Here is a 14,570-nt window from a genome sequence, read left to right as displayed (position 1 = left end):
GTTGATTATATCAGACACACGGTGAATGTTTACAAGAGGAAAAAATACGGTCAGTTTACAGACATTTCAGCATAACTCCAGTAAAAGATATACAAACTCCGCCCAGTACAATCATAGAACAAAACAACATTCTCCCTCAAACGGCGGAGGACGAAATCGAAAGGTACCTGTGAATCCTTCTAGTTTATATTTCTACAGTTTCTTGACCCTAAAACTCTCTAATCCAATCCGATAGGCTACGTAGTTCAAGTGTTCTTTTCTTTTCATTTTACTTTCATATCAAAGATTTGAAAATCAAAGTCGTTAAAATGTACTCAGTAACCAGACCAGCTCACGGAAATTGGAACCCGCCTCCTGCAGCGCCAGCGACAGCACCAGGAGCTGGAGGGTTAATGGCGACCCAGAGCAAGGAAAGTGTAATGGCAATGAGACCTGACCAAACAAACACAATGGTAGGCGTCTTCCTTCTTCTTCCCATCAAACCCTTGGCAAAAGGATACAAGTGAGCCAAAACCCAAAAGCTGAAGAAGGCACCGCCGATAAACCTCGCCCACTGAGGATTCGGAGCATAAACCTCCCTTGAAAATGCGACGATAATGGCTATTATGTTCACCATTCCAATCACAATTGGAGGGATCATGAGGGAAGTCCACTTCACAAGGTAGAGGTCAGCATATATATCATCATTGTCGTCTCCAGCTGACTTGGCTGTCAAGGTAAAGGAAATTTCAATCCCTGCCATCACTTTTAGAAGCCCTTGCACCACAGCAGCCAAGTGAGCGCTGGTTCCGGAGATGAGCCAAAACTGCTCGTTTCGCCACCAGTCTTCCAACGCGACCCCCGACCACCTCACCTCCAGGAGGGCCAGAGCAATGAGGCATATGGTTATGGTTAGCAAGTAGATCAAAAACGTGACGTTGAGATTCGCCACGATGAACTGTCCAGTGAAGAGCGAGAGCGCTGGGAGGAAGCAGTACACGATGAGAAATATCGAGGTGAAAGGGTAGACACCGACATTGACGTAGGAAAGGCGCTGTAGTAATTTGAGGCGCATTGAAGCGAGGAAGGCATTGTTCCGAGAGAAGAAAATTTCGACAGAACCTGTTGCCCAACGGAGCACTTGGTGGAGTCGATCAGTGAGATTAATGGGAGCTGAACCTCGAAATGCATCACGCTTGGTAACGCAGTACACTGAGCGCCATCCTCGGTTGTGCATTCTGTACCCTGTCACCACGTCTTCTGTCACCGACCCGTAAATCCACCCCACACGGTCTCCCCATTCGGTCTTGTCCTCGTACCTGTCACGGAATGTTAATTTGATGCAAAAATACATTGCTAGTAAGATTAAATTATTGAGTGATCACATCATGTTGTCAGTTAGTTATATACATACCAGCAAGAAATGGAAGACACGGCTTCAGCAACACTTGTGGCATCGAGCGGATCACGAGGAGCTCTGAGAACGCCCGGAGGCCGTCCAAATTTCACTGCAGGATGATCAGCTAGGGGTCGGCCTTGGTACTCAGCAACTGGTATGGATTCCGCCAGCATTGTCGAATTTCCAAAACGCTTGGGAAGTAGATTGGTGTCAAGATCCGGGTCAAAGTCACAGGCTGTCAAAGGTTCTGTAGTCGACTGTGTCAAAGGCTCTCCTGGTGTCTCAGTATCCTTCTTCACCGGCAGCTTGTCAGGATTTGGTGGATCAAAACCGTACAAGGCAAAACGCCGGAACATGGTCCCGGTTCCCACATACATCGGACCCTGCAAACCAATGATTCATGCATACTGATTGTAAGTACATAATATGTGTGTAACTTAATCTCCAAGTTACAAATTGTATCACATGCGCACAAATCGAACTGTCACACGAGTTTGTAACATAGAAATTTTCTTAGTTTCGAATTGATTAAGGTACCTGCAAACCATCAAGCGCACGCATATTGCCGTCGAAAAACACGGTGTTGTGATTGGCATAGCGATCAGAGGGATCAATTCCTTCGAATCTCTGAGGAAACTGAATGTAGCAGATGTTTTCACCACCTCTGTCCATCATGAAGCACATCCCTTCACGGATAGCTTTGCAGTTGTTGATGTAGTGATCACAGTCAAGGTTGAGAATGAAAGGGCCGTTCGACAAGATGGCGGATGCTCTCACCAGCGCATTCATGGCGCCAGCTTTCTTGTTGTGATCATAGCCCGGCCGCTTTTCTCGCGACATGTAGACAAACATCGGGAGGCGTATATCCACATCTGTGAAATCTATGAGCTTGTCATCATCGGCACTTCCCAATAGTGAGTCAGGACTAGGAGGCTTCAACATCACCTATGCACAATGCAGCATCAAAGTTTTGAGTAATGCGACAGTAAGTTAATATAATGCTAACTATTCGTTTGAGTCCATTCCACAATATTCCCATGATATGAACTGTTCATAGGTCATCATTGAGATTATCCTAACAAAAAATTCACTCTAGTTGAAAATCGTTTAGCCCTTTTAAAACAATTTTCGATTAGGTGGAATTAATTTTGTGGATCTCGAACGAAGAAATACAAAATCAACTGTTCAAGCCGAATAGTGGAGTGCACCCAAACGATGGTTAGAGTTGTATTAACTTACTAAATGGTTAGCGCTTGTGCGCTATATGATAGAGAATTTGAGAGGCAATCGGTAACCATGCAAATAGTTTATTCGAATTCGTGAGAAGCTAATGTTACCTGAAGAATTCCGGAATGGTCACCTTTGGCATGGTCATGGGAAGGAACAGCCCAAGTACCAGGCCAATGTGTGCCATCAGCCATCCATGTAGCCTTGGGGACTTTGACTTGCTCCAGAGGGTCAGTTCCATTCTCCCTCATATTCTTCAACTGCTTCATTTCCTCCCTGGCATGGAAAGCATCAGACCGCCTCCTGATCGAATCCGGAAGCCCGTTGATCCTCACCTTGAACTCATCATACTCCCTCTTGATCTTCCTCCTATCCTTCACAAAGTCCAGACTACTCTTGTTCTTTGTTGGGTCAACTTTCAACGCGAAGTAACTCTCAGGATTCCTCGGCTCAATGTCGTGCTTCCGGCAGAAGGGGACCCACAAGTCCGCGAAACTAGCAGCCTCCGCCATTGCCTCGAAGGTGAGGAGGGCACCTCCATCATCAGAGATGTAGCATGCTATCTTTTCAACCGGGTAATCAACGGCTAGGATTGAAAGGATGGTATTGGCAGTGGTGAGAGGTGGCTCTTTGTCAGGATCAGCAGTCGATACATAGAAGTCAATGCCAGGGAGGTCAGACCGGCCCGTTGGATTGGATGGTGATGGCATGTCAAACTTGTCGTGGAGGACTTCAAGATCGGTCTGACGATTAATGGGGAAAAACTTTGGAGTCTGATCAAGAATCCAAGAGAAGGCGAACCATATTTCGCAGATAATCGACATGAGCCACAGCCATCTTGCATCATTGTTTGGATTGACTACTCTCCAATGCAGGAAGAATGATAGCACGATTAATCTAACGAAGATCAGTAACCTACAAGACGATGATCAGCATAAAATATATATTAATTGTTAGTCATCTTAATTATAGTGCATAATAATACAAAATGAACATTATCACTTCATCTTACAATGTTCTTATTGTTTTATAACTTTTGCGAAGCTTGTTCTATTGCGGAAGTACGATTTATGCATAACATGTTTTGTTTGCGTGAACAAATGCAACATCTACAAACTAAGTACTGGGCGAAAGAATTTTTATGCTGACCTGTAGGGGCTGATAATGGCAGCAGGGATTGGCAATATCCTGCTGAGGGGCTTCCAGGGCTTGTCATCTGCATCCAGCGAGCCCCCTGGGAAGCCATCACCACCGCCATCACCATACCCGTCATCTTGGGGATTGAAAGCATTGCCAACACCATAAGTCCCCTTGGTCTCAAACAACCACCTATTGTGATCAAATTCTCCCGTTTGGTTCCTCTTCATCACAGACATGTTATCCCTTTTTCCGTCAGGACCAGGCAATTGCAGCGTTCCACTGTTGTAATCCGATGGCTCATCATATTCGTCTCCTACTCTGTATTGCTCCTTGCAGCCTGGACAAAGGCCAGTGTCCTTCTGTGCATCCAAATAGCAATCTCTGCAGATTTTGAACCTACAAAACACAATTCGAAGAAAAAGTGAATGCGGAAATCCTATCCAAAAGTACTAGTTGAAAATATTTTTTTTTTGGATTTCTGAGCTTCACTTAGTACCCGAAGATCTCAAGATATTATAAGCATAGTAATCAAACTAGTAATTAATTCGAGTATCGTAGCTCATACCTGCAATCACAAGGGGTTATATCAACTCCTCTCTCATCCTTCATCACCTTACCATCACAAGCAGGCATCATGCATGCAGAGCCTTTGGCTCCAGCCATCTGAGGATGAGTCACCTCCGAATCAATCACCTTGTCCATGAGATGTGCACGTGTCACGCTATTGAACCCGCCGGTAAATAAAGAATTCGAAACATATTGCTCCTCTGCCTTGACAGCCACGGATGTGTCCATGGGCTGGTTATCCGGGGTGGGTGGAATATGAACTGTGTAGTTCATATAGTCCCCGGATAATTCCCCGGACATATCAAGGTCTTCTCTCGACAGACTCACATACCGTCCACTTGAAGTTCTTCGCGCAAACTTAACAGTTTGGCCACTCGAATTAGTTTTGCCTTGAGAGCTACCAGAACCCCCAGGGCTTTTTATCGCCTTCTTCGACGGTTCTTTATTCTGGGAAGTTGCCATTGTCTCGCTATACCAATCTCTCTACTTCCTTTTCTTTTCGATTACCAAATTCTTCGAACCCCTTTTAGAGTTTTCGATCGCCGTCGTATACAATGTAGCGAAACGAAATGGTTTCTCAGGAAAATATTAATGTAATATGCCTCCAGTGAATTGGGAAAGGCACAAGTGTGCCCAAAGAACTGGATGAAATGGTGGGAGACATTGTTATTGGTACACGAAGAAGGCTGTGATCGAATGTCTCATGAGATGGGGAGGTGTTTTTTTACTCCAATTAGTTAGAATGAACAGATGGTTTTAGAGAGAGAGAGAGACCGGGTCGTTGCTGATATGCCGTTTTAAGAGAATCGCGTTACGAGTTTTGAGGAGTGTGTTTGTGGAGGGTAAAGGAGGGAGCTAGCTGCTGAGGTATTATATTATAAGTTATAACCATATAACTTTCTTCATGTCTACGTGGTGTGACTATAACATCGTTATATAGTATTACCAATATTCTATTTATATATGTTCATATGTACAACACGCGTTATCATATTGTAAGAACTACCCATTACGTTCGATGTTACTGGTAATATGGTTGGTTAGTTACCATTGACATTTCATACCCTCTAATTAACAAAGATATTTCTCTAAATATTTGAGCATTTATACACTGATACATAATTCAATAATGCTTCGTTTAGGTATAAATATTTGAATATTTATACATTTATAAGTGGTTGAACTATTTATCATATTGTTGATTGGTTTTTTTATTTTTTATTTTTATGAAAGCACACTTGTATTTATTTTTAGCCATTTGATTGAATAAAATAAAAAGAGTTGTGCAAGAAGAGAAAAGGAATATGCTTAAACCAATTCTCTTTTATAAGAGTGATTATATATTACGAGACACCAATATCGCAGTGTTTCAAACTTATCACGTGTGCCGTCTAACTTTTTAATTGTTCTGTATAATGTGAAGTCGCATGATTAGTTTGTGAAAATAACACCTTGATGTCTCTGCTTCGAAATGTAAAATTCAAAACGGTAATTGTTAATCTTGATAGTTTCATTAAGTTGCTTCTGATAGGATCCCTCTTCCACTTTCACTCAAGTGTAAAGAACAGTAACTTTTATTAAACTGAACGACTTTTACAACCACCAACCTTTCTTCTACAAACCCTTGTAATAACTAATAAAACTACAAACCCAATAGCTCAACCAAATCTGTTACAAACAATTGACACATGTACTGTTAGGATGATGCCACTTGGCATCATATCCATACCCCCTCCATGAAAGGAGCCTTGGGTCCAAGGCTTGAAATCTAGGCTCATAATCTCCCAATCCTTGTACATTCAGCAAAAGTAATTCCTTTTACACAAAAAAGACCTTTAAAATACTTTTCTTTTCAATGAAAACAGAGGATATTTTTCATACAGAATTCTACTTCCTCATGAGTTAATTTTTCAACATTAAGCTTAGAGTGCGTTTGTTGCACCTGATTATTTTGGATTGAATTAACTTCAGGATTAAACTGGATTGACTTAGTAAAGAGTTTGGTGCAGTGTCAGACTAAGAAGCAGAATAACGAGATAACAACTTACAAAAAGAACAAAAAAACTCAATTTCGATTAAGCTCATTATTCAATCGAGTAAACATTATTAAGTATTAATAATCAACCAATTCCAAAAACAATGGTGAAAACTTCAAGCAAATAATCAACAATCACATTGGAGATATAGCGACATGTTGCAGAACAATCAATGACGAATATCAACATTTTTTACACAAGTAGATTAGAGGACTCTAATATAGAAAGACACAGGGTTTAGAACGATCCTCTAACTCGTGAGCAACATACGGTTCAAGATGAGAAAAACAAAGACAACCAAAATCACAATACAGTGAGGAAAACAAAGACAACCAAAAACACAAAGGTGAGAATAAGTGGGAAGATAACCAAAAGAACCCGATAAGGAGTGATCCAATCTAAAATGGGTGTGGGAAGGATATTAATAAGGTAAGAGGCACAATGCGTGAGGTAAGCCGATTGTCTGGAGAATGGAACGAATAAGGGTGGCAATGCCATTTGGCAAGGCCATTTTGTTGTGGAGTGTGGCTGCAAGTACAACGTTATTCAATGTCATGTTCATGACAAAAGGTAAAGAAGGATTGATTGACATATTCAGCACCATTGTCACTTTGGAGTACCATAATAGTAGCATGAAACATGTTTTGAATTATGGAAACAAAGTTTTTAAAGTGATCAAAGACCTCATATTTTTGTTTCATAAGATAAATCCAAGAATAACGGGAAAATTCGTCAATCAAAAGTACATTACAACGAAAACCACTGACAGATGTAACCGGAGACATCCACATATCGGAATGAATAATATAAAAAAGGGAAGAACCACAAATGTTATGATTGGAATAAAAAGGTAATTGAGTGAACTTGCTGGGCACAATTCGTACAAAAGGATTTATCGACCTTGACAGTGGGATTGAGACTAGAAGACGTTGATGCCAAGTTGTGGTAGAGATAGCAGCATAGGCTTGAAGGACGGTAGAAACTGTGGAGGACAAGGACAGAGGATAAAGCTCATCTTTACAGGGCTCTAAAATAGTAACACATCAGTAAGTAAGTCATACATTTGATTAAAAATGAGAAACAGAGACAAATAGCACTAAATTGTCTTGTGTAAACGCTCAATAGACAAAAGATTTTAGGAAGGTCAGGAAGATAAAAAGTATTGCGCTAATTAAAATTAGAAGAACTAAGAGAAATAGGGATGGTACTAGTATGGGTAATATTCATAGTATCACCATTACTCAAATAGACAGTAGAGGGGCCGGCATAGGGCTGCATATGAAGAACCAAAGACGATTGACACGTCATGTGATGAGTAGCACCAGTATCAGATACCAAATGGAATCTGGTTGCCGTAAAAATTGGGCACTAACAGAGGGTGGTGCCTGATCAGACACGCTGTAGCGATGCGGGCAAGCGTGTTGGGTGTGTTGAGAGGTGTTACAGTTGTAAAACCAAGCTGGACCACGTAGAGAACGGGACGAACTTGAACCGCTGTGCAGGCTGCTGGGGCAGGGATGTGAGCCAGGGGCTGGCAGAAGAGATACTGGTGGCATGGGGCTGGTAGGAGGGAACTGGGTAAGATGGATAATTGGGCCGAAATGACGCCATAAGAAAAGGGGGAGAAGCAAGAGAAGAAATTGAAAAGCCTATAGAATTATGACGGCAACAGAAGACAAAACCTAAAAGGTGGACGTGTGCCCTTTTTCTTTTGTTGACGATGGGACAGCAAGGAAGAAGAAAAAGGGCTGATGCAACATAGAAGATAGGAAAATTCTAAGGGCTGTACGGTGAGGTGGATGGGATTAGATTTTAGGAATTGGATTGACAGAGATATGTAGGACGACTTGTAACTCATGTACAAAGATAATTTATCTATTGTGGATTTATAACTCATCATGTCCAGTTTAGTCCATCTCATATTTTGACTCAACAAACAACGAATTGAACTCAAGTTCAATTTATTAGTCATAACCGATCTCAACCAGCCCACCAAACAGTCATTGAAATAAAAGAAGAAAGAGATACATATAGAGAACACATAGACAAGTGATGCAACATAAATTTATAACACATTGTATTGATTTGTGAAAAATATTACCATATATTGGGTTATACAAATTCCTATTCAAATAAGAATCTTATACTAATTACAAATAAAAATTACATTTTTATAATACATGTTACAACGGACAGAATTCGGAATTAATTAACAATAATCTAACACGTATATACACACAACACAACAATTCTAACCGTAAAACTATCGTATAGTTTTACCACCAAGTATAATCTTAGAACAAAACAATCTTCTCCCTCAAACGGCGGAGGACTAAATCGAAAGGTACCTGTAAATCCTTCTAGTTGATATTTCTACAGTTTCTTGACCCTAAAACTCTAAATCCAATCCGATCGGCTACGTCGTCCAAGTGTTCTTTTCTTTTTACGTGGTGTCAAAGATATGAAAATCAAAGTCATTAAAATGCCAGACCAGCTCACGGAAATTGGAAACCGGCTCCTGCAACGCCAGCAGCACCAGGAGCTGGCGGGTTAATGGCGACCCAGAGCAAGGAAAGTGTAATGGCAATGAGACCTGACCAAACAAACACAATGGTAGGCGTCTTCCTTCTTCTTCCCATCAAACCCTTGGCAAAAGGATACAAGTGAGCCAAAACCCAAAAGCTGAAGAACACACCGCGGATCAGCTTCGCCCACTCAGGATTCAGAGCATAAATCTCCCTTGAAATCGCAACGGCAATGGCAATTAGGTTCACCATTCCAATCACAATTGGAGGGATCATGAGGGAAGTCCACTTCACAAGGTAGAGGTCAGCATATATATCATCGTTGTCCTCTCCAGCTGGCTTGGAAGTCGAGGTAGAGTAAATTTCAATCCCTCCAATCACTTTTAGAAGCCCTGCCACAACAGCAGCCAAGTGAGAGCTGGTTCCGGAGATGAGCCAAAACTGCTCGTTTCGCCACCACTCTTCCAACTCGATCCCTGACCACTTCACCTCCAGGATGGCCAGAGCAATGAGGCATACGGTGATGATTAGCAAGTAGATCAAAAACGTGATGCTGAGATTCACCACGATGAACTGTCCTGTGAAGAGACAGAGCGCAGGCAGGAAGCAGTACACGACGAGAAAGATCGAGGTGAAAGGGTAGACACCGAGATTGATGTAGGCAATACGCTGTAGGAACTTGAGGCGCAATGAGGCGAGGAAGGCATTGTTCCGAGAGTAGAAAATTTCGACAGAGCCTGTTGCCCAACGGAGTACTTGGTGGAGTCGATCAGTGAGATTAATGGACGCTGATCCTCGAAATGCATCACGCTTGGTAACACAGTACACCGAACGCCATCCTCGGTTGTGCATTTTGTACCCTGTCACCACATCTTCTGTCACTGGCCCGTAAATCCACCCCAAATGGTCTCCCCATTCGGTCTTGTCCTCGTACCTGTCATGCAATGTTAATTTGAAGCAAATGCATAGCTAGTACTTAGATTTAATTATTTTGATCCATCATATTTCAACTGATACATCAACTGCCACGTCAAGTTGTTAGCTAATTATATACGTACCAGCAAGAAATGGCCGAGACAGCTTCAGCAACAGCAGTGGCATCGAGCGGATCACGAGGAACTCTGAGAATGCCAGGAGGCCGTCCAAATTTCACTGCAGGATGATCAGCTAGGGGTCGTCCTTGGTACTCAGCAACTGGTATGGATTCCGCCAGCATTTTCGAATTTCCAAAACGCTTTGGAAGTAGATTGGTGTCAAGATCTGGATCGAAGTCATTGGCTGTCAAAGGTTGGGTATTCGACTGTGTCAAAGGCTCTCCTTGTTTCACGGCATCCTTCTTCACTGGCAATTTCTTAGAATTTGGTGGATCAAAACCGTACAACGCAAAACGCCGGAACATGGTCCCGGTTCCCACATACAGCGGACCCTGCAAACCCATGATTCATGCACACTGATTGTATATATGTAATGTGTGTAACTCAATCTCAAAGTTACGAACTTGTATCATATACGCACTAATCTAACTGTTCGCAATTTCCATATCCGAGTATAGAAAAGTGAACCTTTAAAAAATGTTCGTTTGTTACATGAGTTTGTACCATAGAAATTTTCTTAGCTTCGAATTGATTAAGGTACCTGCAAACCATCAAGCGCGCGCATTGTGCCATCGAAAAACACGGTGTTGTGATTGGCATAGCGATCAGAGGGATCGATGCCATCGAATCTTTGAGGAAACTGAATGTAGCAGATGTTTTCACCGCCTCTGTCCATCATGAAGCACATCCCTTCACGGATAGCTTTGCAGTTGTTGATGTAGTGATCACAGTCAAGGTTGAGAATAAAAGGGCCGTTCGACAAGATGGCGGATGCTCTCACCAGCGCATTCATGGCGCCAGCTTTCTTGTTGGGATCATAGCCTGGCCGCTTTTCTCGCGACATGTAGACAAACATTGGGAGGCGTATATCCACATCTGTGAAATCTATGAGCTTGTCATCATCGGCACTTCCCAATAGGGGGTCAGGACTAGGAGGCTTCAACATCACCTATCCACAATGCAGCATCTAAGTTTTGAGTAATATTGTTTCTGCCGCATTTACTAACCGGATGCTTATCGACAACACTCAAGCGCTAACGAGTTAGTAAGCTAATATTATGCTAATTATTCATTTGACTTCAATCCACAATATTCCCATGATATGAACCGATAATCGGTCATCATTGAGAGTATCCTATTAAAAAATTCAATCTAATTCAATTTTCGATTAGGTTGAATTTTTTTAAGGTTGATTTTTGAATGAAGAACTACAAAATGAACTTTTCAAGCCATGACCAAATAGTGAAGTGCGCACAAGCAAACAGCTAGAGTTGTATTAATTTACTAAATCGTTTGCACTTCTGTGCTATATGATTAAGAATTTGAGAGGTGATCGGTAAACGGGCAAATAGTTTTATTCAAATTCGAGACGAGCTAATGTTTACCTGAAGAACTGCTGAATGGTCAGCTTTGGCATGGTCATGGGAAGGAACAGCCCAAGCACCAGGCCAGTGTGTGCCATCAGCCATCCATGTAGCCCTGGTGACTTTGACTTGCTCCAGAGGGTCAGTTGCATTCTCCCTCATATGCTTCAACTGCTTCATTTCCTCCCTGGCATGGAAAGCATCGGACCGCCTCCTGATCGAATCGGGAAGCCCGTTGATCCTCACCTTGAACTCATCATACTCCCTCTTGATCTTCCTCCTATCCTTCACAAAGTCCAGACTACTCTTGTTCTTTGTTGGGTCAACTTTCCTCGCGAAGTAACTGTCAGGATTCCTCGGCTCAATGTTGTGCTTCCGGCAGAAGGGGACCCACAAGTCCGCGAAACTAGCAGCCTCCGCCATTGCCTCGAAGGTGAGGAGGGCAGCTCCATCATCAGAGACGTAGCAAGCTATCTTTTCAACCGGGTAATCAACGGCTAGGATTGAAAGGATGGTGTTGGCAGTGGTGAGAGGTGGCTCCACGTCAGGATCAGCAGTGGATACAAAGATGTCAATGCCAGGGAGGTCAGACCGGCCCATTGGATTGGATGGTGTTGGCATGTCAAACTTGTCGTGGAGGACTTCAAGATCGGTCAGACGATTAATGGGGAAAAACTTAGGAGTCTGATCAAGAATCCAAGCGAAGGCGAACCATATTTCGCAGATAATCGACATGAGCCACAGCCATCTTGCATCGTTGTTTGGATTGACTATTCTCCAATGCAGGAACAAACATAGCACGATTAATCGAACGAAGATCAGTAACCTAGAAGACGATGATCAACACATAATATATATTAATTGTTCGTCAAGTCATCTTAATTATATTGCATAATCATAGAATATGAACACATAATCACTTCATCTTACATTCTTCTTGTGTCATCTAACATTGTTCTTTTGTTTTATTACTTACGCGAAGCTTTTTTTATTGCGAAAGTACGATTAATGCATAACACATTTTTGTTTGCGTGAACAAATGCAACATGTACAAAACTATGTACTGAGCGAAAAAATTTATATACGAACCTGTAGGGGCTGATAATGGCAGCTGGGATCGGCAATACCCTGCTGAGGGGCTTCCAAGGCTTGTCATCTGCATCCAGCGAGCCCCCTGCAAAACAATCACCACCTCCATCACCATACCCGTCATCTTTGGGATAGAAAGCATTGCCAATGCCATACGTCCCGTTGGTCTCAAACAACCACCTATTGTGATCAAATTCTCCCGTTTGGTTCCTCTTCATCACAGACATGTTATCCCTTTTTCCGTCAGGACCAGGCAATTGCAGCGTTCCACTGTTGTAATCTGATGGCTCATCATAATCGTCTCCTACTTTGTATTGCTCCTTGCAGCCCGGACAAAGGCCAGTGTCGTTCTGTGCATCCAGATAACAATCTCTACAGATTTTGAACCTACAAAACACAATTCGAACACGATAAAAAAAAAACATAGACGTTTAAGACTCGTTAAAATTACACAACGCAAAATCTAGCCCTCGTCCAAAAGGGAACCGATTTCTGCACTCACTTCACGTTTTCTGCTCCCTTGATTGTAATAATAGGAGTAGTACAGGGGGAGAAAAAGTGACTGAAAATCCTACCCAAAAGTACTAGTTGATATTATTTGTTTTGGATTTCTGAGCTTCGCTTTAGTACCCGAAGATTTTAAGATCTTATTAGCATAGTAATAAAACTAGTAATTAATTTGAGTATCGTAGCTCATACCGGCAATCACAAGGGGTTATATCAACTCCTCTCTCATCCTTCATCACTTTACCATCACAAGAAGGCATCATGCATGCAGAGCCTTTGGCTCCAGCCATCTGAGGATGAGTCACCTCTGAATCAATCACCTTATCCATGAGATGCGCACGAGTCACGCTATTGAACCCTCCGGTAAACAAGGAATTTGAAACATATTGCTCCTCTGCCTTGACAGCTACGGATGTGTCCATGGGCTGGTTATCCGGGGTGGGAGGAATATGAACTGTGTAGTTCATATAGTCCCCGGATAATTCGTCAGACATATCAAGGTCTTCTCTCGACAGATTCACATACCGTCCACTTGAAGTTCTTCGCGCAAACTTAACAGTTTGGCCACTCAAATTAGCTTTGTCTTGAGAGCTACCAGAACCACCTGGGGTTTTTATCGCCTTCTTTGACGGCTCTCCATTCTGGGAAGTTGACATTGTCTAGCTATACCAATCTCTCTAGTTCCTGTTCTTTTCGATTACCAAATTCTTCGATCCCTTTTTACAATTTTCGATCAACGTTGTATTCAATGTAGCGAAATGAAATGGTTTCTTAAGAAAATAGTAATGTAATGTTACTCTGTTGAATTGGGAAAGGCTGAAGTGTGCCCAAAGAATTGGATGAAATGGGAAGAGACATTGTTTTATTGCTACAGGAAGAAGGTTGTGGTCGAATGTTTCATGAGATGGGGGGTGTTTAGAGAGAGAGAGAGAGAGAGAGAGAGAGACCGATCTTTGCTGATATGCCGTTTTTAGAGAATTGCGTTACGAGTTTTGAGGAGTGTGTTTGTGGAGGGAAAAGGAGAGAGCTAGCAGCTGAGGTCTTATATTATCTATATCTATATATATATAGTGAGAGCATAAAAATGGTGAAGCTTTCTTGGATGCCAAAAATGCTCACTTCACAAAAAAAACAGCACAAAACTATCCCAATATAAAAGGTTTAACTTATATTCGTAATACACAAATAAAAGTGTTAAAATCGTAATTCGGAAAATAGAATATTTAGATATGATTCTATTCCGAGTTCAGCTCATAGAGCTCTTCTATTTGATTGTATTCAAACGGATTGTACTCGTGGTCATTCTTTTTAATCTTATTGCCTTTTCTATCACACAAAATAAATTGCGAGCAATGTATATGCACATCAAGAATGAGAGGTTACAAGATTCAGATGAAAGGCACCAATACTTTTAGATTAATTCTGACCCTTTGATTACTTAACCCACAAATGCTGATCACATTCTTTCTTTCCAAAAAAAAAAAAAAAAAAAAATATAGAGAAGCACTCCAGATTGAAACCACTCTAAAACCAGCGACTCCCCACAAGCAACTGTACGGTTGCAGAGTTTGCACGATAGAAACCGCAACCTACCACATGATTAGAGCGCCACTACGGGTTACTCAGTCCCCACTGTTCATACA

General features: G+C 42.0%; 2 protein-coding genes and 1 long non-coding RNA gene across 3 annotated transcripts; all 3 read right to left on the bottom strand.

The window, feature by feature from the left end:
- Positions 1-28: 28 nt before the first annotated feature.
- LOC114824863 (cellulose synthase-like protein D4) lies at positions 29-5,043 on the bottom strand. The gene is made up of 6 exons (XM_029102318.2): positions 4,311-5,043; positions 3,755-4,141; positions 2,716-3,520; positions 1,916-2,323; positions 1,394-1,761; positions 29-1,298 (listed from the first exon to the last, which is right to left on the bottom strand). The coding sequence occupies exons 1-6, from the start codon at positions 4,772-4,774 to the stop codon at positions 332-334; spliced, it is 3,399 nt and encodes a 1,132-aa protein (XP_028958151.2). The 5' UTR covers positions 4,775-5,043; the 3' UTR covers positions 29-331.
- A 2,089-nt stretch (positions 5,044-7,132) lies between these two features.
- On the bottom strand, positions 7,133-8,006 carry LOC139195936 (uncharacterized). Its single transcript, XR_011581017.1, has 2 exons — positions 7,584-8,006; positions 7,133-7,375 (listed from the first exon to the last, which is right to left on the bottom strand). It is a non-coding gene; the product is annotated as an uncharacterized lncRNA (long non-coding RNA).
- Positions 8,007-8,401: 395 nt separating this feature from the next.
- On the bottom strand, positions 8,402-13,823 carry LOC103445301 (cellulose synthase-like protein D4). The gene is made up of 6 exons (XM_008384291.4): positions 13,120-13,823; positions 12,421-12,807; positions 11,353-12,157; positions 10,509-10,916; positions 9,932-10,299; positions 8,402-9,807 (listed from the first exon to the last, which is right to left on the bottom strand). Exons 1-6 carry the CDS (start codon positions 13,581-13,583, stop codon positions 8,844-8,846), a joined length of 3,396 nt encoding a protein of 1,131 aa, XP_008382513.3. The 5' UTR covers positions 13,584-13,823; the 3' UTR covers positions 8,402-8,843.
- Positions 13,824-14,570: the final 747 nt, after the last annotated feature.

This window comes from Malus domestica, chromosome 05 (genome assembly GCF_042453785.1).
Source record: "Malus domestica chromosome 05, GDT2T_hap1".
Classification (NCBI taxonomy): Eukaryota; Viridiplantae; Streptophyta; class Magnoliopsida; order Rosales; family Rosaceae; genus Malus; species Malus domestica.
Note: the sequence above shows the minus strand (reverse complement) of the source record. Positions and strands in the feature narration are given on the sequence as shown.